Source organism: Idiotropiscis lumnitzeri, chromosome 4, assembly GCF_059441095.1.
Source record: "Idiotropiscis lumnitzeri isolate Australia: NSW breed Sydney's pygmy pipehorse chromosome 4, RoL_Ilum_1.0, whole genome shotgun sequence".
NCBI lineage: Eukaryota > Metazoa > Chordata > Actinopteri > Syngnathiformes > Syngnathidae > Idiotropiscis > Idiotropiscis lumnitzeri.
The window spans coordinates 29487949-29509567 of record NC_142394.1 but is presented as its reverse complement, the minus strand read 5'-3'; the positions used below and the strand labels follow the sequence as shown (position 1 = coordinate 29509567).

The 21619-nt window shown below is 45.3% G+C and overlaps 3 protein-coding genes and 1 long non-coding RNA gene across 4 annotated transcripts in view; 1 reads left to right on the top strand and 3 right to left on the bottom strand.

The window, feature by feature from the left end:
* Window positions 1-21619, top strand: part of LOC148339099 (uncharacterized) — a 57523-nt gene that overhangs the window by 3875 nt on the left and 32029 nt on the right. Inside the window, exon 3 of the long non-coding RNA XR_015842770.1 lies at window positions 14234-14382. This is a non-coding gene — a long non-coding RNA (uncharacterized LOC148339099). The remainder of the gene's footprint in view (window positions 1-14233; window positions 14383-21619) is intronic.
* On the bottom strand, window positions 1840-7254 carry chrnb1l (cholinergic receptor, nicotinic, beta 1 (muscle) like). Its single transcript, XM_088292877.1, has 11 exons — window positions 6942-7254; window positions 5871-6004; window positions 5731-5775; window positions 5334-5443; window positions 5147-5255; window positions 4935-5082; window positions 4675-4860; window positions 4366-4589; window positions 3332-3510; window positions 2498-2636; window positions 1840-2081 (listed from the first exon to the last, which is right to left on the bottom strand). Exons 1-11 carry the CDS (start codon window positions 7048-7050, stop codon window positions 1941-1943), a joined length of 1524 nt encoding a protein of 507 aa, XP_088149003.1. The 5' UTR covers window positions 7051-7254; the 3' UTR covers window positions 1840-1940.
* On the bottom strand, window positions 8432-15896 carry chrnb1 (cholinergic receptor, nicotinic, beta 1 (muscle)). The gene is made up of 11 exons (XM_088292421.1): window positions 15653-15896; window positions 13056-13189; window positions 12732-12776; window positions 12558-12667; window positions 12364-12472; window positions 12136-12280; window positions 11458-11643; window positions 11162-11385; window positions 10696-10874; window positions 9377-9524; window positions 8432-9284 (listed from the first exon to the last, which is right to left on the bottom strand). Exons 1-11 carry the CDS (start codon window positions 15711-15713, stop codon window positions 9147-9149), a joined length of 1479 nt encoding a protein of 492 aa, XP_088148547.1. The 5' UTR covers window positions 15714-15896; the 3' UTR covers window positions 8432-9146.
* fgf11a (fibroblast growth factor 11a) overlaps window positions 19243-21619 on the bottom strand; it is a 32675-nt gene continuing 30298 nt past the window's right edge. The window contains exons 4-5 of the mRNA XM_088292422.1: window positions 20678-20876; window positions 19243-19747 (exon numbers count right to left, since the gene is read on the bottom strand). Of these exons, the coding sequence (XP_088148548.1) occupies window positions 19605-19747; window positions 20678-20876 (342 nt within the window). The 3' untranslated portion in view covers window positions 19243-19604. The remainder of the gene's footprint in view (window positions 19748-20677; window positions 20877-21619) is intronic.

Below are 21619 nucleotides of genomic sequence, written 5' to 3'. Positions count from 1 at the left end.
CTGATTTACAGCACATCCCCAACAGTGATTTTCTAATGAGGGCCTGGAAAACGAGAGGAGAAAACATGTGAATGGACAATTAGCAAAATGCACATTTCAGCCTTTTATATTTTCGACAGAAATGTCACAAAAAGTGTGGAAAGTATATACTAAAAATAATAATAATCTGAATATACTCACAAAGTTGTATTCTCTTTGTGGATACATTTAAATGTATCTCCTGCCCTCTAGTGGTAAAACATTTTATTGTTCTGCCAGACATTATACGTCACTGGCATAGATAGCTCAATAAAGACACATTTTTTTTTTTGTAAAAGAAATACACATTTTGGGATTATTACTGAGTATGATTTGTGTCGTGCCGGCGTGGATCCTTTCGAGCGCCTCATTGTCTGCCGTGAGTGCACGAATAAGAAGGGGACATTTTTTTTGTGGCTTCAGGGCTGGCACATCCACTTTAGAGTGCCTCGTTGTTGGCTGTGAAAAATCCCCGTGACGACCGGGTAGTATATAGTCCAGCCGTTGGAGGCTTTATTTTGCTACTTGTAGTTATGAGTAGACCCGCGTAAGAAGTTTGACAAAGTAGCATCCATTTTCCATTCTTGGTATTTGACAGTTGTCCGGGTGGTATCGTTTTTTTTTTTTTTTGATAACTTTTTATCTTTAGGCAGAGTTGTTAACAAGATTCTTTTCTGTGCTGTATAAATTTCAAGACATGTTTACTTTCACTTTGCAGGGACTTTAAGTGAAATTGTAGCATTTCCCACAGCGCACCGTCTCAGCACGTCAATCTTTCATTGGTTGGGAGTCAGATATTTGAAGGTCTTATTTTGCCTTTTCCAGTGACTTGTCCTGACCTTTTTGTCTTGCTTTCAACTTCTCCTCTCACAAGAATTGCCTTATTGTTGCCCTGGACTGCCCCTATTTGATGTATCTTTTCCATGTTGGAGAAGATGAAGACGAGGAGGAGGAGGAGGGAATGTGGACAGTCTGGGACCTACCGATGTTGTCGCCATTGGTAACCTGATTTATTTGATGATCTTGGCTTGCAAAGAACACAAAAACAGTGAATTGCTCTCCAAAGCCGCCCCCTCCCTGACTTCTTCTTGCACTCCACGTTTCCCGTCTTTATTAGAGCAGTAAAGACGCATTTGCCGTTGTTCGATGGGCAATAGAAGAAAAGCTAAATCAGCCCACAGACAAGCACTTCAAGCATTCTCACACGCACGGGGTAGCCCCCCTCCCACCCCCCCTTTTCACATTTCTGAGGCCTCCACTTGGTCTGAAGTGCACGAGAAGGAGGGCTAATCCGACGATTGAAGTCCCACAAGTGTCCCTGGAAGTTAGCGAGGCATTAGCAATAAAGCGCCCACGCACGACTTTTCTCTGAAGCGCGGGGGGGGGGAGGGCTTGGTGCCGCCCTTTGCTTCTTGCTCGTTGTTTTGCTCCCGAAAGCTTCTTATGCAACAGGGCCCAACTTGAGTGGGCTAGCAGCAGGACGGGGACCAGTGGACTGTGGTGCTGTTCTGTGTGCTCATTCTCCCAGTCTGCAGCTAGCAAGGGGCCTTCCTTTGTCTGTGGCCAAAATAACACATTTGCCGAATTTGTGTGCGCGCTACGCAGCGTGTGTCGGACCTCGAGAGGCTGCACACCAGCGAGCCTGAAAATAGGTCGGTGACATCACGATCACTCTGTAAGCCAATTATGTTGCTGGAGTTTCTTGTTGTGCACCAGAATTGAATAGAAAACAAGGACATTTTTTAATATAAATAGCATCGTTTGCTAATTAAATGTTGACAAAATGAAACATCTGTTACTTCATGGGATTTTTGCAGGATCATTACAGTCACATTATCTCGAGCTGCGTTGTAAGTTAAAATTAATCAACCGTACGAGGCTGTGGTCGTATGGACACTTGACGAGGGTGATTTGGCGGCCTTTTACGGGAAGGGGTTGTCTGGCGTGTAGTTGAAACTGGCGTCCAAAAACATCGCCAAAGTGCCCAAAGTAGTGATGATGACAAAAAGCCACAGGAAGAGACGATCCACCACCAGGGCGATGAACTGCCAGTCCTCTGTCATCTGCGCACACATGCACCAGCAGAAACCATCAGGACTGTACAAAAACCGTACGCAATCGGTGTTTATCCAAAACATGTCTCTAGAACAAGTTTTGCTCGGACCAATCAGAGTATGGAAGAATGCTGACATGACTAGCCCTGACAGAGCATATTTAAAAGCCAGTTGTTTAAAGAAAAACCCGAAAGTTGGAATTACACCGGTCAGCATGACTGATTGTGAAGACGGGCAGATTAGATTCACATGGCAACAGAGAGATGCTAAAGTCTGATTGGACAAAAAAAAACCCAAAAGTTCCAAAAACGTACTGGAAGCAGTACTTCCACGGGAAATTTTCGTAAGAACGAGAAATCCGATTCATGTATCAAATACTCAAATTGAGTTTGTAAATTCCGGTCCGAACAGATTATGTTTCTCACCGAATCGTCGGTATCTTGCTTTTTGAGCTGCTCGGCCATATACGTGGCGGCGGCGATGGCTGACTTCAGGTTGGGAGGAAGGATCAAACAGAATCCGTCCGTCTCCGGAAGCCTCTGGAGCCGCACCGGGCTCTCGCACCTAAAAGAATTAGGAAGACACGGGATGCTTGCACTGTGATCAGTTGGACGAAACGCTGCCCTTCATGAGCTGTTTTATTTAGAGCATTTTGCCTCCAGTCTGACGCAGCTACACTCAAACTTTCAAAGGCAACACTTTCAAACTGAGAAAAACTGAAACAGTAGACACGTTTTTGTTGCACGTGTTGCTGTTGACCCCGGTATCCTGTGCGGGGCACGACTGTGTGAGGATCACGCATCCGAGGGCTGACTGATGGCAGCAGTGAGCTCCTAAATCAAAAGGTCGAGTCTTGACCTCTGACCTCCACATACAAACGCGCAGTCGGAAGTTGTGCGAGTGGCTAAGGAATGGTGTGACAACATGCGCTGCAAGACTGCAGCACTCCTTCCTGCCGATAAATGATGACACAATAATCCTCACAAATGGTGTGCGAAGATCGACGCCTCGCTTCAAACGGCCCTCCGAGATAAAGCGGATGAAGGAATAAACTTGAGTGTGACACGCTTCGTCATCGCACAAATCTTCACACGTCTTCAGCAGGATTAGACCCTGATGCCCAAGCAAAATGGCGGCTTAGGAGCAGGCGGCTGCGGCTGCGGCTGGGTCGTAGGGCTTAGCTTGTTTGTACTGAATGAGGATATGAGTGGCAACAGCAAAGTAACGTTAACGTTACGACCGCATTTCTATGACTTTACCTGCCTCTCCAAGGTATGACGAGATCGGGGTTGATCTTGCGGAAGAAGTACTCCCCTCCCGGCTGTCGTCCGTTGAAGCTTGGGGCTGATGATTCGTCACAAGGATCCTCCTTCAAAAGGTCCTCCTCTTGCTCGGGCCGGGTCATGCCGATATACTTGGGCAGGAAATTTATGAAGAACTACAAGCCAGAAATCAGAGTGCTTTTTAGAGCAGGTGTAAAGCTTCTGGTAAAGTTCCGAGGCACGTTAAGAAGGCAACATTTGGAATGACCAAAACTGGAAACTTTCCACGGGAATTTCCGGGAATTGGCATTTTTCAATTTGGTAACTTCCAGGAATTTGCAACTCAAATCCTGGCTCTTTTGGATTTTCCATCATATACAGTAGGTAATTTGCTTTGGAGTCAAAACGATCCATCCATCCATTATCTGTACCGCTTCTCCTCACAAGGGTCGCCGGGGGTGCTGGAACCCTGTTGTCCCAGTTGTCTTCAGGCAGTAGGCGGGGGACACTCTGAACTGGTCGCCAGCCAATCGCAGGGCACACATAGACGAACAACCATCCGCGCTCACACTCATACCTAGGGGCAATTTAGAGTGTCCAATCACCCTGCCATGCATGTTTTTGGAATGTGGGAGGAAACCGGAGTACCCGAAGGAAACCCACGCTGACACAGGGAGAACATGCAAACTTCACACAGGAAGGCCAGAGCCGGAATCGAACCCACGACCTCTGCACTGTGAGGCCATCGTGCTAACCAGTTGGTCCACCGTGCCGCCCGAGTCAAAACTAGAGAAGACAAATTAAGATGGTTTGGACATGAGCAGAAGAACCACGTGGATGTACAGTTGGGCAGATTCTAGAAATGGAGCGGCTAGGTAGGAGGCAAAGAGGAGATTTATGGATGTTGTTCGGGCAGACTTGGAGCAGAAGTTGGACCGAAAGAAATGGAGTAGGATGACTTGCCGAGGACACCTCTGAATAAGCTATATCCGAAAGGGAAAGACGATGAAGTGAATAAGCATTCGACTCACACTACGAACCCAGCTGGGCATGATGTGCGTGCTGGGTGTTCGGTGGTGCACGTTGAGGACGACCACGCTCAGGATGACGGAGAAGGTGACCAGGATCATGGTGAACATGACGTAGTTGACGATGATGGGGATGGCCAGCGACGTCTCAGGGACCTTGTCCGCCAGCAGCAGCATGAAGACCGTTAAGGCGATGAGAACCGAAATGGAGAGGGTCATCTTCTCTCCTAAGGAACAAACAAGTGTGACAGACGACAAGGCGCTCTAACACATTTGTTTTTTGAGGACAAGAAGACAACTTCAGTTTCACACCTGCTCCGGGGGGAAGGTAGAAGACGAAAATCGCCAAGACACTCGTGAGGATGCAGGGAACAATGATGTTGATGATATAGAAAAGAGGCTTCCTCTCAATTATCAGGTAGAACGTGATGTCCTCATACAGATCCTCCTTGACGTTCTTTCTTGAGGGCTTGTGGCATATGTTCCACTCGCCGTTCTCTGTTGCGTGACAGGAAACGGGAAGAAAGTCAAGATAAAGGTCTCAGGACACGCTAGCAAAGTCGGTCCCTCACCTGTGAACGCGTTCTCGTCTATGACTATCTCCCGGATCTCCTTTCCATCATCGTCCAGATAATACTGCAGCTCCACTTCCGAGGCGTCGTAAGTGTACGAGCGGAAAACCATACTGCAGTTTTGCCAGTCGAAGGGGAAATACGCCACCTGTGGAAGAGTTTGCGGGGTGAAAAGCGCACTGAGACGGCGACTGAAGTCAACCAGGCTGCACCTCGATAGAGCAAGAACTGCGGTAGATGGCCGGTGGAAGCCAGTTGACTGTCCCGTCGTTGTACACCAAGACGTTGACGTATAAAGCGACGTCAAATTGACCATCATTGCTGCAGGGACGAACGACAAAAGACACGCGATGTTTTCTCGACGTGGAAAGTTGTGAGAAACAAACCGTGGACACTCACTTGTTTATGAGGTAGACGTCAGGGCGCCACACCTTGTTCGCGGGGATCCTCAAAACATCGATGTTGTCGTAATCCTTCGGGTCCCACGACAAGCGGTAGTCTTTCCACTCCTGCCGACATGTCATACTTTAACCTTGACAGTACCGCTTCAAAGTCAAGATCAGAGCTACGCAGAATCGCTTCCCTCTCCTTTAGCGCAGTCCATTATTAATGAAATCACGACTCGGCATCCGTCCTGCTTGAAATTCAAGGCCCCCCCAATTTAGAATTCTCATTACCGCCAAGCAAAAGACAGAGCGAGAATGAGGGTAAAACTAAAGCGGGAACTCATTTGTGGTGCATGAAAAGTGACAAGTGAACTTGACTGGAGTGATTATGCGTGTTTGTGCCCTCATACCAGATTCATGAACACGTTGGTCGTCATCTCGCCATTCTTCTCATTCTGTAGTCAGGTAGACACACTCATCCGAGGTCAGCCATTAGTCATTTATGACTGCATTTGCATGTTTGAGTGTGTGTGTGTGTGTGTGTTCTTACCAAGCTGACAAGCTGGGACAGAGTCATTCCCACCCGCACCATTACTCTCTCCTCCCAGTACTGAGCGGGTCGTACCTTCAAATTGTAGTTCTTAAAAATCTTTTGATGGAGCCTGCGCTCTGTTTCTGAGGCACCTGGGGCAACACACAAAATAAATGACTGATTGCTGACTAATTAGTAATGGACCCGAGGGTTGCCAAAGGTTTGTCGCACACCAAGCGGTTGAATGAACCACAAAAACATGGCATGATTGTCAATGGTGAAGCGGACTGCCACAAAGAGAGGAAGGAAAGAGTGCGGTTAGCAAACTGAGAGACAATTATTTGATGATCTGGGCACCCGAATTTGTCCTCTGATGACATTGTGGACCTCCCTACCGAATGTGTGCCCCAACAAGACGAGGGGCAGACAAGTAAGGACAACCAGGACGTGCAGAGCGAGTGGTCAGCGGGGCAGGTGCTGGTGGTGTGTGGCGGGTCGCAAAGGTGACTGAGTTAATGTAATTGATATGCAGCAGGGGAGTGGGATCAAAGGGATGTCTGGGATACCAGCGCCATCTGGGCCCCAAATAGACTCTTGATTATCAAACAATGATGTGATAATATGTTTTATCGAATGTGCCAGAGAGGACCGTCCCGAGTCATTTTTTAAATAGTCAAACAACTTTTTTTGTCAATTTGCGTTCATTTCATAATAATCGAATATCTTGAAACAGCTGGAGATGTCCGAGCTGTGTGTGCAGCGCTGTTTGTTTCTGGCCGATCCTAAAAATCAATCACGTCATTGCTTTTCCTTTTGACAACAATGGGCCCTTTCAATGACATCGCTTTTCTTGCTCATTACGAAACAATCATACCCTTATGAGTATTGAGCGGGAATGCTGCATCAATCAATTAGGACGTGGATGAGCCGCTCTCTGCTTACAACATTAAGGAAATAATTTGGGGTAGGTCAAAGAACTCCATCAAACACCTTCGGAATGACCTAGAGCTGAGATATTGCGTGCCATCCTTGCATCCTCGGTTCTAAAATACATCAAAGGAACAGTTTAGGAAGCAATCGTGTCCTTACCGGCAAAAGCGAGACAAAGGCACACGATAGCTAGTTGGTTGACGTTCAGGTGAATGTCGTTCATGTTATTTGGTCCCCTCATCTTCTTATGGTCGCCCAAAGAGTCCATGAACCTCCAGAGGTCAACCCTCTGCAGCTTCCCCCCAGACGGATGTGGCTCTCCGGTAGCTCCAGCTCAGAAATGTCCACCCTCGCACTCATCTATTTGGCACCTTTCGGCAGCTTGTCGTCCAACCGAGATCTCCCTCGCTGTTGTCTTTGCCTGCTTGGGATCATACCTCGACGATGGGGAACCACCGCCTGATTGGGTGCTGGTGCTGGGAGTGACGAGAAGTTGGAATGTGTTTGTACTGGGAAGCCTTTGCAGCAGACACCTGTTGGGGCGCACCAATCGGAGAATGTTGGGACTGTGGGGAGGAACAAAGAGGAAGTGGGGGTGGGGGGGCGGTAGTGGTGTGATGGCGATGAAGGACTACCAGTGGGTTGTCCGCTATGACAATGGAGATATTTTTGGCGAAGAGTGCGCCTGGGTGGCGTGCACCAAATATTCGTTTTTTCCTGACCTGTAGGTTTCTCGTAACGTGCGTTCTGCACTCATGAAGCAAATGACTTCACTTTGGCTTTGGCAAGGCCCAAAAAGTACCCAAACTGTACCTTCAACCGAACATCCTCACTGTGATTACAATCAATTGTAGCACACCATGTTTCTCTGTCAAGGGGGCCTCACCCGAACGTGTTCGCAACTTTCAGCTGCCCTGTCTTAGGTCCGTCTCCCGTTTACCTTGCAACGGTCAGGGTCTCCGGAGGGAAAACGTAAACAGGTCGTTAATCAGCCACAGGTTGATGGCGGCTAAAGGGAAAACGTCTCCGGCTCGACCGGCTGCCTTGTGGCTGCTCGCCATATAAATACTTCAATGACACAGGCTCCTTGTGGAGACACTCGCATGGTCTTTGCTGCCACACTTTCAGGATCAGCAAGATAATGTTCCTCGCGTGTGCTTTCTTCATTATCCAATTTTGGATTTATTATTTCGTTATGGTATTATTGTATGTAACATCTTTGTGCAGCCAGGCAGTGGATTAACACGTGAATGCCAGGGAAGTCCACCGTATAGCTGAACCAGTGCCAGGTTGTATGTGTGAGAGAACGCATATGCGAGCATTCTTTAAACCAGGGGTGGGCAAACTTTTTGATTGGGGGGGCCACAATGGGTTCTAAAATTTGACAGAGGGGCTGGTCCAGGAGCAGATGGATGGAGTGTTTTGGTAACCTTACCTCATCGGAGAATTAATTTTTAAGTGAAAGTGAACAAAAGCATTACAACAATATATATATCTTTGAAAAACCACAGTATTTAGAAAATCAAACATTAACAAGGTTTATTCATTTAATTTTTTCGGCGGGCCGGATGAAAACGTTTAACGGGCCTCATGTGGCCCCCGGGCCGTAGTTTGCCCACGCCTGCTTTAAACAAATGAAACCTTTTGCGTCGTCTCGCCTCAGATCTTTATTGAAATGAATGTGACAAAACACAATCCCAATGGCATTTGCAGGCAAACGTGTGTTGACATCCAAACGGCGGAGTCGGGGAGAGAATGAGGGAAAAAAAAAACATACCAAAAGGTCGCCTATACAGTGGGAATTACACGGGCTATTCACAGCTGCAACATAAGAATAGCCTCCATGTACAAACACACATAAGTGCTTTAAATACAAAGAGGATTAGTTTAGGCACAGGAATATCCAAAAAGCATGTGACACACGGCGGCGCATTGCGACACATGGCGTTGAAAAGCATACAGCTGGGTCATTATGGCATCTGCTGTGCCTCATGCGTTTATTTGTTGACACCACGTCGGAATATTTCTGCCACGCTGGATCCACACGCCGGCGCAGATGAACACGTAGAATTATTTTTAGCACTGAATTGAACTCGCGGTTTGCACGTCTGCCTCACGGTTGCGAGGTTCCCCGTTTGAATCTGAGCTCGGGTTTTCGGGGGCCGCGTTGGAGTTTGCGCGTTTGCTGAAGTTCTCAAGCGTGGCTGCTCATCTGTGACCCTTCAAGATGTTCATTCATATGCATGGGAGTCGACTATTGTCTGACCAACCTCTAGTTTTACATGTCCAGGCAAATCAGTCGAGAAAAAAAAACCCTAAAAAAAAACAAGCCCGAAATTTTATTTTTTTCTTTCGAACATTGCGTTAGAACGGGTCAGTGGGTGCGCGATTGAGGCTGGCCTTAATAAAGATAGCCAAGGTGCCGACGGTGGTGAAGATGACAAATATCCAGAGGAACATGCGATCCACCACCATGGCCACGTACTGCCAGTCCTCCTTCAGCTGGGACGCACGGGGGGAGCAGAATCAGAGAGCAGCCGTTAAAACTCCCGTTTTCAATGAAAGCGATTTGTTGTGATTGGTGCAAGTCTTACAGCTTCGTAGTCCTTCTCGGCTTGCAGCGCTTCTGCGATGTACGTGATGGCCTCAACGGCGGACTTCAGTTCGGGGGGCAGTGAAAGGTAACTACTGGGCCCGTCGATGAATTTCCTCAGGTCGGAAGATTTGCCCTCTGCTTGGAATCTGCGTACAGATATAGGGTCCTGATAGTGAGTTTCAGGACGCGACAACGTCTTGAAAAAGGCCTCGCAAGTGTATCTGCATTTAAATTCCCTCCTTCGGCCATTGTGGTTTAAAAAAAGCAAGAATATATTTTAGATTTTCGAACGGTCGGCAGTTACGACTTCCGGGCGTGTTGATTCCGCATAGTGCTGCCGCCTCGCGAGTGAGTATCCAAAAACAAAATACGTTCATTACCTTCAGCGTAAGGCCAGCGAGAAGGCTCACTGTAACCAACTCGTGATCTGATTGGCTATCGCAACTGTCAATCAAATCAATCAAATCTGAAAGCTCATTGACTTTGATAGAACAGGCCTCAGACGAATCGTGCCTGCTCGTGGTATTGTGAAATCTGCCTGGCAACACGAGCAAGTTGAATTCTGATTGAATAAAAACTCACCTAAAACTACAACACTGGGATATAATATGACATCAATGTGAAGAATGTGCTCATTTTTTTCTTGATTATGTTAGGCCAGCAGAGAAGGCCTTGATGAAGGCCTTGACCGCTCACCACTGGATTTCTCATATTGGGAGGAAGAACCTCTGTAAGTGTTCATGGTCAGATTCTTGCTTTCGATCTTGCGGGTTGTTCCTGTCTGGCAAGTGACCACCAGAGTGCAGTGTGGCTCTGCCTCCCGGATCGGCCTGAGCACGGAACAACCTGTTTGGTATTCATTCGAAACACTCGATGAGTTTACGATGCAGTGGTGGTCCTGGCAAAGAGGCTGTGACCTCTGCGATGTGAGCGGAGGGCATGAGGGGGCTCCTCATTTGGGGAGAAAGCGATAAGGGAAGAGGAAGAGAAGAGACTTGTTGTCCTCGCAAGTTTTTCTCAGTGCTCAAAGTAGCACCTCAGCGAGGAGTAAATTATAATTCATTAGACTAATTCAACTAAAACTGGCTGTGTCTGGTGCCAAGACATGCACTAAATCCAATTAAGTGCGTCTGTGTGTGTGTGTGTGTGTGTGTGTGTGTGTCTTGGGACAGACTGCGGCCTCATCAAATTGCTCTTACAGACCCTTCCCGGGCTGACCTTTTGCTCTTCACACTCATTATAATGCTTTATTTTCGACAATAATGAAGAGGTATGCAGAAACGCCGGTGACCTCATCGCTAATGGGCGTGGCCTCACCTGTTGGGTTTGGGGAACAAGATGGAGGAGTCTGGCTTGCGGATGAAGTACTCGTCGGCGGCCTTGTTGATGGCAAACACTTTTTTCTCCCGCTGGACGGGGAGCGTTTTGAGGGCCAGGGGCACTTCGGCTTTGGGGCGCAGCATGCAGAGGTATGGGGGCAGCATGCGGATGAAGATCTACGCAAGAGGAGCAGGGTTCAGTTCCATTTGTTGCAATATTTACGGGCAAAGTGAGATCTAATTGGACCGCGTTCGCTCGGTGAAGCCGGAAACATTCGTCAAAATGCTGAAATTGTGGGGAGCGAGAGAACCCGGGAGAACGAGCGCGCCGGGTAATGTGATCCATCTCCTCGGCCGTTGGCTCTCAGGGTGACCTTGATTGACGCTTTAGCGGATCGTCTCATTAAAGGACGAATGTCGTAATGGAAAAAAATAAGATGTTTGGACAAATGGCGTGTTCTCACCCTGCGGACCCACAGGGGCATCATGTGAGTGTTAGGCGAGCGGTGGTGCAGGTTGAGCACGACCACGCTGAGGATGACGGAGCAGGTGACCAGGATCATGGTGAACATGATGTACTTGACAATGATGGGAACGCCCAGCGAGGTCTCGGGAATTTTGTCCGCCAACAGCAGCAGGAAGACGGTGAGGGTGAGGAGAACGTTGATGGAAAGTCCCATCTTTTCACCTGACGGAGAGAGCAAAGTTGACGCAAAGTCGTCACGACACATTATTTGGACGTGCCGGCGTCGGATGTTACCGGCATCGGGCGGCAGGTAGAAATTAAAGATGGCGATGATGGTGATGAGGATGCACGGGATGATGATGTTCAGCACGTAGTAGAGTGGCTTCCTCTCGATGATCAGGTAGAAGGTCATGTCCTCGTACAGGTCTTTGTTCATGTTCTTCCTGCACGCCTTGTGCCTGATGTGCCACTCGCCGCTTTCTGGGGGTCACGCGCTCAGCACGATAATACATCTCAACTCAACTAAGTTTTATTGAGAGCGCGTTTATGAATAACCGTAGACCAGGTGTCTTCAATCCTGTTCCTCGAGGGCCGCTGTCCTGTCTGTTTTCCATCTCGCCCTGCTATAAGGATCAGGATCGTTGTCGAGCTTCTGCAGACCTTGCTGATTATCTCATTTGAATCAGGTGTGTTGCATCAGGGAGCGACGGAAAAGCGGCCAGACACCGGCCATTGAGGAACAGGATTGAGGACCCCCGCCGTAGACGAACAAAAGCGGTGTACATGAATACAAATTAATGAGGTTTTAAGAATGGATAGCAAGTGTGCTTGTCTGATGCGCACTGGGAGGTTGTTCGGTATTTACGACCAACTAGAGACATTCGAGGGACGGCTGGCTGACTCCAAAGTTGTTGGAATCAATATCTAACCCAGTGCTTCTCATTTATTTTTTGTTTGTTTTTGTTGCCTCACCGCTGAAGGCCTCATCCAGTTCGATCTCCCGTATCTCCTTGCCGTTTGCATCCAGGGCGTACTGCAGCTCGATCTCGGTGGAGTCGTACGTGTACGAGCGGAACTGCATGCTGCAGTTCTGCCAGTCGAAGGGGAAATATGTCACCTGGGTGGAGGGCGAGGGGGGTGGGGATGAAAACTTTGAACTTTGCACTAACAGGTGTTGTTGGTCAAGAATATTCCCCTCACCCGAACGCCGCAGGAGCTCAGGTAGAGTGCAGGTGGGGTCCAGGTCACCCTGCCGTTGCTATACACTTGCACATGAACATGCAGCGCCACATCAAACTCGCCATCGTTGCTGCAAGTCAACGAAAACATTTTGAGGAATGAGTAGACGGAAAAAAAAAAAAGTTTTATTTTCCTCACGACGTATGATGCCTTACTTGTTAATCAGATAAATATCCGGCAGCCACACTTTTGAAGCGGGGATGCGCAACACCTCAATCCCATCGTGCTCTTTGGGATCCCACGACAAGTTGTAGTCTCTCCACTCCTGTTTGCAAAGATAACTTTGATAAAGAGTCCAGATGGAAGACACATTTTGCACGAGTGCTTACCAAATTCATGACGACGACGGTGCTCATTTCTTCATTTTTCATATTCTGAAAACGAAAACGAAATAAAAGTCAAGGTTGTCGGATTCTGAAAGGTTTGAAACTTGATTCACCGGTTGAGTGTGTATTCATGCGAGTGCGTCTGTTCGACTGAGCCCGACTGGCTATTTAAAACACAGAGAGGAATGTCAGGCAGACAGCTGCCACGGACGGGCACTGAGCATGGGGGACTCTTACTGGAACCAGCAGAACTTAACTTTGCGTCATATGAGGGACAAAATCCGGTCCGATGCCACAGTTCTTTGCGTCCGTTCATTTTGAACTCACCATTCCAACAAATGAGGAGAGCGTCATGCCCACTCGGACCGGCACGCGCTCCATGGGTGTGCGTGCGGGCCGGACCTTGAGGTTGTAGTTCGTGAAGATCTGCTTCGTTAGGGCCTGCTCGACATCGCCTGCTCCTGAACGAGTCCAAATCAAACAAATATTGGCGGTCAGGCGCTGTTTGAATTGACGCAGTTTTGTCATGAAGAGTTTGAACCAAATGCTGTCATTTTTGCATTTCCGGTTCCATTTTCAAATCATGGCAAAGACACGCCAGTGGTTGAAATCAGAATCAAATGTTTTCTGGTTAAGAATATTCTGCCAGCATGAAATGCAATATGACAGGACATGACATTTTTAGAAGGGATGTAACGATTCAATTCGATTTGTTTTTCGATTTTCAGTTCCCGATTTCTTTTTTTTTTTTAAATGAATAATTATTTTTCTGACTAAAATATGATTTTATAATAATAATAATAATAATAGATTCAATTTGCAAGCACCTTTTCTAGACCCTCAAGGACACGAATAATAAAAGCAATTAAAACCAAACTGTTCAAATAAAAATGAGAAAATAAAATAGATATTTTAATTTAACATTTGCATTTTGTCCTTGTTACAAAGTGACATTTTGTAACGTTACAAAAAAACTTAAATGAAAATGAACGAAACATTTTGACAGTTTAACTGCATTTTTGTTAGTGCCAGAATTAAACATTTGACCGTTATCATTACAAATTCTTTCGTGATCAAAATTTCCACATCGATATATATATATATATATATATATATATATATATATATATATATATATATATATATATATACACATTAATGTATATTTTATACAGTTTAAATCGATCATTACATTTCTGAATTTTTGGTATTTGGTTGTAATGGTGGGAAATACTCACCTCACCTAAAATATTCACCCCAGAATTGGAAAACAGAACTGGTTGGAAAGACTCATTTGGAAAAGAATAAAAATAATTACCCAATCCCATGACTGAGATGTCCTTCAACAAAGAGCATATAATGGACTCAGGGACCCCGCTCATCTCCATTTTGGATTTTTATGAGGCGGTGCATTCTTATTTGAATGAGTTCAGAGTAAATTGCAGTGCGCTACTATAATTGTCAATTCAACATTTGACTTCAATAACTTCCACACTGCTCGACAGGAATGCCGCTATGGGATTGGAAAGACGCCATCTTGATAAGTCTGGGCGACTATCTGACCTGGACCCTTCGAGCAAGGACAGAAGTCAAAAAGGCGTGCAGTTCAGAGGAACCTAATGATGCCGACAAGTGGTCTGGATCCAATCACTGAGTAAGTAACAGCGATGGTTTTTTTTTTTTGTTGTTTTTTTTTTGTGCTGTACATGTATGGGAAATTAAGGCCAAAACAATTGAGAGGTAATGGTTCATCGGTGAAGTCGTTTTATCCGACCATCATAAGTTTCTCACACTACGTTGTGATTGGCTGTCATGTCTCGGATCTGATTGCAAATTTAAATCAGCAATTTTTGTAGTCCGGACGTTTTGGTTAGGTAAGAAGAAATTATCCGACTCATGAGCTTTAAGAAATCGTTAGGAATTATGAAAGGTCTGCCGGGTTTCCTCTTGTCATGCAACATTTTTCAAAAAAAATATATATTTTCCTTTTTATGGACTGTTGAAATGCAAGAACAGAAGTGCTTTAGAAGGACGGGGATGAAGGTTGATTTTTTTTTTTTATGAACAAGGACGGCGGGATGATGACGGAAAGGTGCTCAGTTCGTGGACGAATGTGGGCGATATGACAAATATATGCCGATATAAATTGGTCAATATATATATTTCTTTAACTCCTGACAATTAGGAACTGAAAGAGGCTGACTTTCCGTTCTGGTATTTTATTTTAACATAATACTTTACCTTTAATAAGAGGTCAGCCCAAGTATGAAAAAGTCATATAAACTATCCAATACAAAGATAAAAAAACCAAACTCCTTTTGTAAACAGAATGTGCATAGTAGGGCTTGGCAATGCTCGAATGTTTTTAGAATGAAAGTATTTCATATCAGCTATTAACGATAATTTTTTTTTACCTGTTGAAAAAAGAAAAACACGTGTTTTTATGTACGTTGTAATGTGAATTTTCATCTCCACCATTGCATTGCAAATGCTAATTAGCATTCGATGCTAGCTAAAGCAATATTGTTTATGAAAATGAGTGATTAGTTAGTAGCCAACGTGCGGCGTAACGAACGACTCCAGCGCTTGTTTTTTAGCTGATGCTAGCTTGCGCGTCGAGGGCTCCAAACTGTCTATAAAACTTATCGCTGAGTTCCTCGCCTCTCATGTCACCTCACAAATGGTTTATATAAATGGAAATGGCAACCAATAAAAGTCCAAATATGACATAATGTGACCTCGGTATGAAATCAAACAGAAGACGGATGTGAACGGGCGAACGGTCGCTAGATTCACCCTCACCTCATGGCAGAAAACAATCCACACACACACACACACACATATATATATATATATATATATATATACATATATGTGTATATATATATATATACTGTACACACACACACACTATTGTTGCTTACCTCCCAGTGAACTCAGGCTGCATACGCCGCACACCAACAGAATCAAGTCACCGTTTTTCATAGTGACAAAAACAACAAAACTCTAATTCGCCAGAACAGGTGTTTTTTTTTTTTCTTCAGCTTGTCTGGCGTCTTTTCTTCGTCTTATCTTTTCCCGTGGAAGTCCCGTGGAGATCTTTAACGTGACTTTCAGTCTGAGTCGACTGTTGTTGTCTGTCAGTCAGGCCGGACGGGCCAACTGCTCACTGCTCCAATTCCAACGGTCAAGGGGGAGGCGTGTGTGCGTGGGGGGGCGTGTGTGTGTGTGTGTGTGTCATTCCCGGCCCATAACTGCTTGCATGTATTGCTCACTTGGTCCCTCCTTTTCCAGCGAGAGCAGTTCCTCCTCTTTGAGGAAGACATTTCGGAGTAAAATTTTTTTTCCTTTTGTTGATCGCAAGTCTCGCGTCGGGACTCGGTCAAACCGGGTCGAGTCTTCTTCTCTAAGTTGACGAGGCCGTAAAACAAATGAGCGACGTGGCGCTTAGCGGTTAACCAACAACATGCCAGCATCATTTATGATCCGCTCCCGCCGCCATTTGGTCCGCGGCCAATTTAATTAGCATAAAAGCAAAAGTGTTAACGGTGAAGCGGTGAGGAGCGCATCAACAATAGATCATCGGGCGTTTTATCGGTGGAGTTAAATTGGATTGTTTTCCCGGGGATCATACGCATCAGCAACAAGTGTTGACGTTATCAGTGGAAAATCAATTGGATGGCGACACACACACTTAATTCAATTAAGAAGTCCTCCACCTTATTACCTTTTTTTTTTTTTTTTTTTGATGAGCCGAATTTTAAATTTCCTCGTTCCACTTCTATCAGGAAAAAAAAAGACACTCTGACCACCAGTGTTACAATCATACAAATATATTAGTTTGTTTTATTCAATTATATCTTTGACTTTGTGTAAGTTATTATAGAAATAAATGCACGTCATATTGCAAATGCAGGGTGAAGATTTGAAGGGGTTAGCGACAGCTCGAGGGAGGCCTTCAAGGGTTGGAAGAGTAAATAGAGGGAAAAGTTCCTTTTTGTGTCCAGTAAATGATTTGGCGCATGCAAGCTTGTCGTCCCGTCGTGGTGAGTTTGGGAAATCCTCAACACACACGCACACGCTGTGTGTCGCACTTGGGCACAGAGAGAGATTCCATATATTTCCGTGCCCCTCTGTATACAAAAATAGTGTCATTGTCGCTTCGACAGCTGGAAGACTCAAACGAATCGAATTTGGAAGACAATGATTTGACGGAAATGTCCGTGGAGTACAAAGAAGAGCGACAAAAATAAAAATCCCTTTTTTTTTTTTTTTGTGGATGGACGCGTGCCATTGCAAAGGTGAAGGTGTGCGGTTCAAATCCCGTTCCGGAGGTGGCTTGTTGTGGGTGAGGAAGACGGAGACGCCTCGTAGGGCGATTTGGGCTGAACGGCCCAACGGAAACACAGATTTTTTTTTTTTTTTGTGCTGCATTTGTGTGTGCATGGAAAGGTCACTCGATGTTAAGGATGGAAGCTGGCACGGTGCAATGCAGGATGTCCAACAATCACAAGCTCGACTTTTCACTCGATATTGAGTTCCAATAAGAATTCTAATCGTCATATTATATGAGACTCATCATAATAATAGCACGGCTACATACGAGGGCTGCAAATCGAAGAAGAAAAAGGACAGTGTCACTCTTTTGTCAGAGCTCCCCCTCCCTCGCCCCCCCCCCCCCCACTTACTCGTTTTTTTTTGTTTTTTTTTTTGGTGTATTTTCTGCTGCATTGCAGATGTGGCGAAGGGACTCCACCGCAAAGTAACACGCACGCACGCACGCACGCACGCACGGACACATACAAATCAAAGCCTATACACGTGAGCTTGCAATATCAATATTAATCCCCCCCCTCCCCCTCAACCCAGACGCGGTGGTGGCTGCACCTTGTTAATGGTGTTTATTGCTTTTTTTTTTTTTTTTTTTTGCGCACACACACACACACATCACACACATCACAAACCTCATACAGTGTCCATCTCTATGCCATCCACTTTAAGTGTTCGGGATGCGGATGGCTCACGTTCAGCCTGAGTTGACCCTCACTGTCGTCTGCACCTGACGGAGGCGAGGGACTCCCCAAAGAGGAGAATACAGTACTCCTCAACCCTCGTCCGTATTTCGGACGATCGCTTTAATGCCGACACATGAAGGCCGATATGCAAACTTTGCGTGTGATCTTCATTTTACCGCAGTACCTTGAGATACAAGTTTAATTCGTTCCGCGAGATTGCAAATCAGGTCTCCCAATTGCAATGAACGGCAATGGCATGAATCCACCTCGGCCACCTGGGGGCAGTATAAAGACCAATTGGTATTTTCCACTTGACTTTCCCGCCTGGATGCAGCAACCGATCATCTTGCGATGTGGCGTGTCCTGAGGGATTCAAATAGTTCTTTGCAGGGATAAAAAATATATGTCCATTCCTTTTGACACATAGCATTAGCCTCAAGCTAGCAGACTCGCGGCTAAATCTTGTTGTTGTTTTAAGTACGTTGATCGTAAATTTCAACTGGCATCGGCGTTAAACTCAGTGAAGACTGCTATTTTTTATTTTTTTTTTTACTTTAAGAATCTTAGTAGGCCGTAAAATGGATGGGTCACTTGTATCTCAAGGCACCTCTGTATTCTATTATTTTTTTGCATCCAAACCAAGAGATAATATTTTCACGGCGACAATGCAACCTCCTTCAAACATTCCAGCTCATCCTATACCTTTAACACCCCCAAAGCCACGCTTGCTTTCTATTTTGAAAGTGATTCAAAACTCAACCGCTTCCATCAGCCCTTTGAAGCTTCTTGCCTCTTGATTTCACCCTAAAAACAAACATTTGTAAAAAAAAAAACAATAAATATTGCAACATAGAAATGTCCCAGCCCTTAGAAAGAAATGGTTAGCAAAGATTTTTTTTTTCTTTTTTTGTTTCACAGTTAAATCTTGTTCACCTCCACCCAAGCGGTATCTGCCCAGTGTCTTAATTCTGTTCTAGCAGTGGCGGTGTTTAATTAAACAATTGTGTAATTACTTTGTGAAGAATAGTCAAACATTTAATGGACTTAGTGATCCGTAGGGGATGATTGGTCAAACATGGCAACCTGAAGGTCTATTTAGCGATTTAATTAGGTCTTAAGCGCTTCCGTCGGGTGAACGTGGTGTTTCGACAATTACCGGCTTGGAACAAATGTACCAAGAATGGAAATATTAAATTGGTTAATTTAATTGCAAGTTCACCGTCTTTATATTCCGTTTAAAAGTGAGAAGATAATTACTTACGAAAAGAGCAACATTATTATTGCTATGATTGTATTGTACTCCCCATTTAGATTTATTTATTTATTTATTTTAAATTGTGTGTGTGTGTGTGCATGCGCGCATGGGTGTGTGTGTGTGTTTTTTGGACGGTTGAAAGATTATGGTCAACATCATGAACAAAGATTGAAAAATTGAGTACAAGTCGCAAACTGATCAAAACACACAAATGGTAAATGGAACACACACACACGCACCCCCCCCCACCCCCCCACACACACACACGGGGCTTCTTTAAAAGTTGCTGACATGCATGGAAGATGTTGATGGCGCCAATGAAATTCAAACAGCATTCCATCGTTGCACCCGTTAAGGTAAATGCAAGGAAGACTTTTTGCTCGGCTGCTGGACCGACTTGGGGGGCGGGAAGGAAAAAGAAAAGAAAATCCACAGCGCTTATGGCAAGAAGGCCACACCTCTTGTTAAAGTTATTGCTTCCCAAATAGTAGTCGCACAGAGGTTCGGACGTGAAGGTCGATGGGGAGGATGTTCTCTTCGGTGTACAACCCTGTTCAGGCGTCCTCCAGGGGTCCGCCCCCATCCCGCAAGTGTTTTCTCACAGCGCTAGGACGATGAGGTTTTGGTTTTGCTTTGAGGGTCTTTCTTGCCGTTCTGGTGCACAGGCGAGTCACTGGAGGTCTTGGGCGTTTTCCTAGGCGGGCTTTGCTCGGCGACATCATGCAGGGATGGCTCCCTGTACATGGCCACTGTATTTAGGGAGGAAGAAAAACAACAATTGATCTGGTGGCGGGACCTGAATTACATTTGAAATTTTATTAGTTTATTCCCAACAGTCTATTCTAGTTTTGCAATTTTCAGCAATAAAATGCTCATATCTTGTCCGTAATGAATTTGATAACCTTATTTTTCATGAGCAATTAACACCTTTTGCAACTTACTTTTGATCGAAAATGACGGCTCAGGTAACAACCAATCACGGCTCAGCTTGTAAATGTGAGGTGAGCTGTACATTTTTGAAAGTGTTAATTGAGCTTGAAAAAGTAATGGGTTAGGTTATCAAATATAAATAGATAAGAAATAAATAATAAAAATAAATGGATTATTTTTTTTCAAATTCAGTTTCATTAATTAGTTCTTAGTTTGTTAGTTTTTGTTTTCTTTATTTAGTAAATTCAGACAATTAATTTGTTTTTATTAGTTTTAGTATTAGTTTTAGTTTTTAATGTATATGGAATTTTTGTGGAGTGCAAGATGGCCGGCCATTAAGTTATGGCAAAATAAATACGTTTTATTTTGATTAAAAAAAAAAAAACCTTTTCCAATTTTACCTTGATTTTATTTTGTGAGTGTTCGCAACTCTAAATAGCCTTGATACAGATAAACTCAAATTATATTAGCAAGAGTAGTGTTTCTTCAATAGCATCAGTAATTTGCCGTCCTCTGATTGGTTGGATGGAGCAAAACGTGTTCTAGCTAAAATTCATCTTTCATCATCCGCACATTCGGTATGACGCAGTGAACTGAAATAGTATACAGCTGCATTCGTTTCTATAACCACAACGTGCTAGCGGTCGTATTGATTATGATTATTATTTCATTAGTGGTCGATTAGTCACCGCTGAAGGGCCTGATGGCAAAAGCACAACTCGCCGCGGAGCCCCGTGATGTGGACCTACCTTCAATAAGTTTGGGTAGAAAATGTGCGGCGCCCTTGGTCTTCTTGACGCGGTTTCCCTTCATGACATGGCCGTCCCGGTTGATGCCGATGTACCAGGCCCGGCCCGACTGCGTCTGCCTGTACAGGATGGACGAGTAGGTGACGTAGTAGTTCTCGAACACGCACTCTTTGAACTTGCATTCTGGCGTGAAGTGTTCCTGGAAGACACGCACGCAAAGGTGATAGGTGAAGAAAAACATTTGGAATATGCCAACGTGGGAAAATGGAGCCCACATTTCATCATGACAGCGGTTACTCGACCGGGATCGTGATACCTGGGCATCATTTATTTCGAGCCCCCTTCCCCCTTTTTGGCCTTCAGTCCACAAAGACGCATTTACACGCTTGTAGCCGACAATATGTCAACAGCGGGACATCCGGCGCAAACCCGCTGTTCTTCCTCCTCCTGCTTCTCCCACATTTTCCCTCTCCACGCCTCTCCTTGTTCACGGCATACGCACTCCCCTCCTCCCACTCCTCGCATCCCTCTGTCATGTTGTAACCTTGTCGGGGAACAAACCAATTTGCAGGATTGATTTGGAGCCTTGATGTGACGGGTGAGCAGAAAAGGCCTGAATAAGGACTTTGCTCTCTCTCTCTCCCTCACTCGCATTTCTTCAGATCGCTGTCTGATCCTGGAGACTTTGCTGAAGCTTTGGCGGAATATCCGCAATTTGGATAATTGAAAAAAAAAAAAAAATCACAAAAAGTCCATCCGCATGTGAATTAGATGAGCAAGCAGAAGTGCGGATTCGTCGCATGACCAATCCAGCTGTTCTACTTTGTGTGACAACGCACTCATTTGAGTCGCTGCATTATTCACGGGGCGCCAACACGCGGGACAGACGTGCATCTGTCTGCCGAGCTTTTTACTCTGACGAGCCGTCACGCCCATCTCATC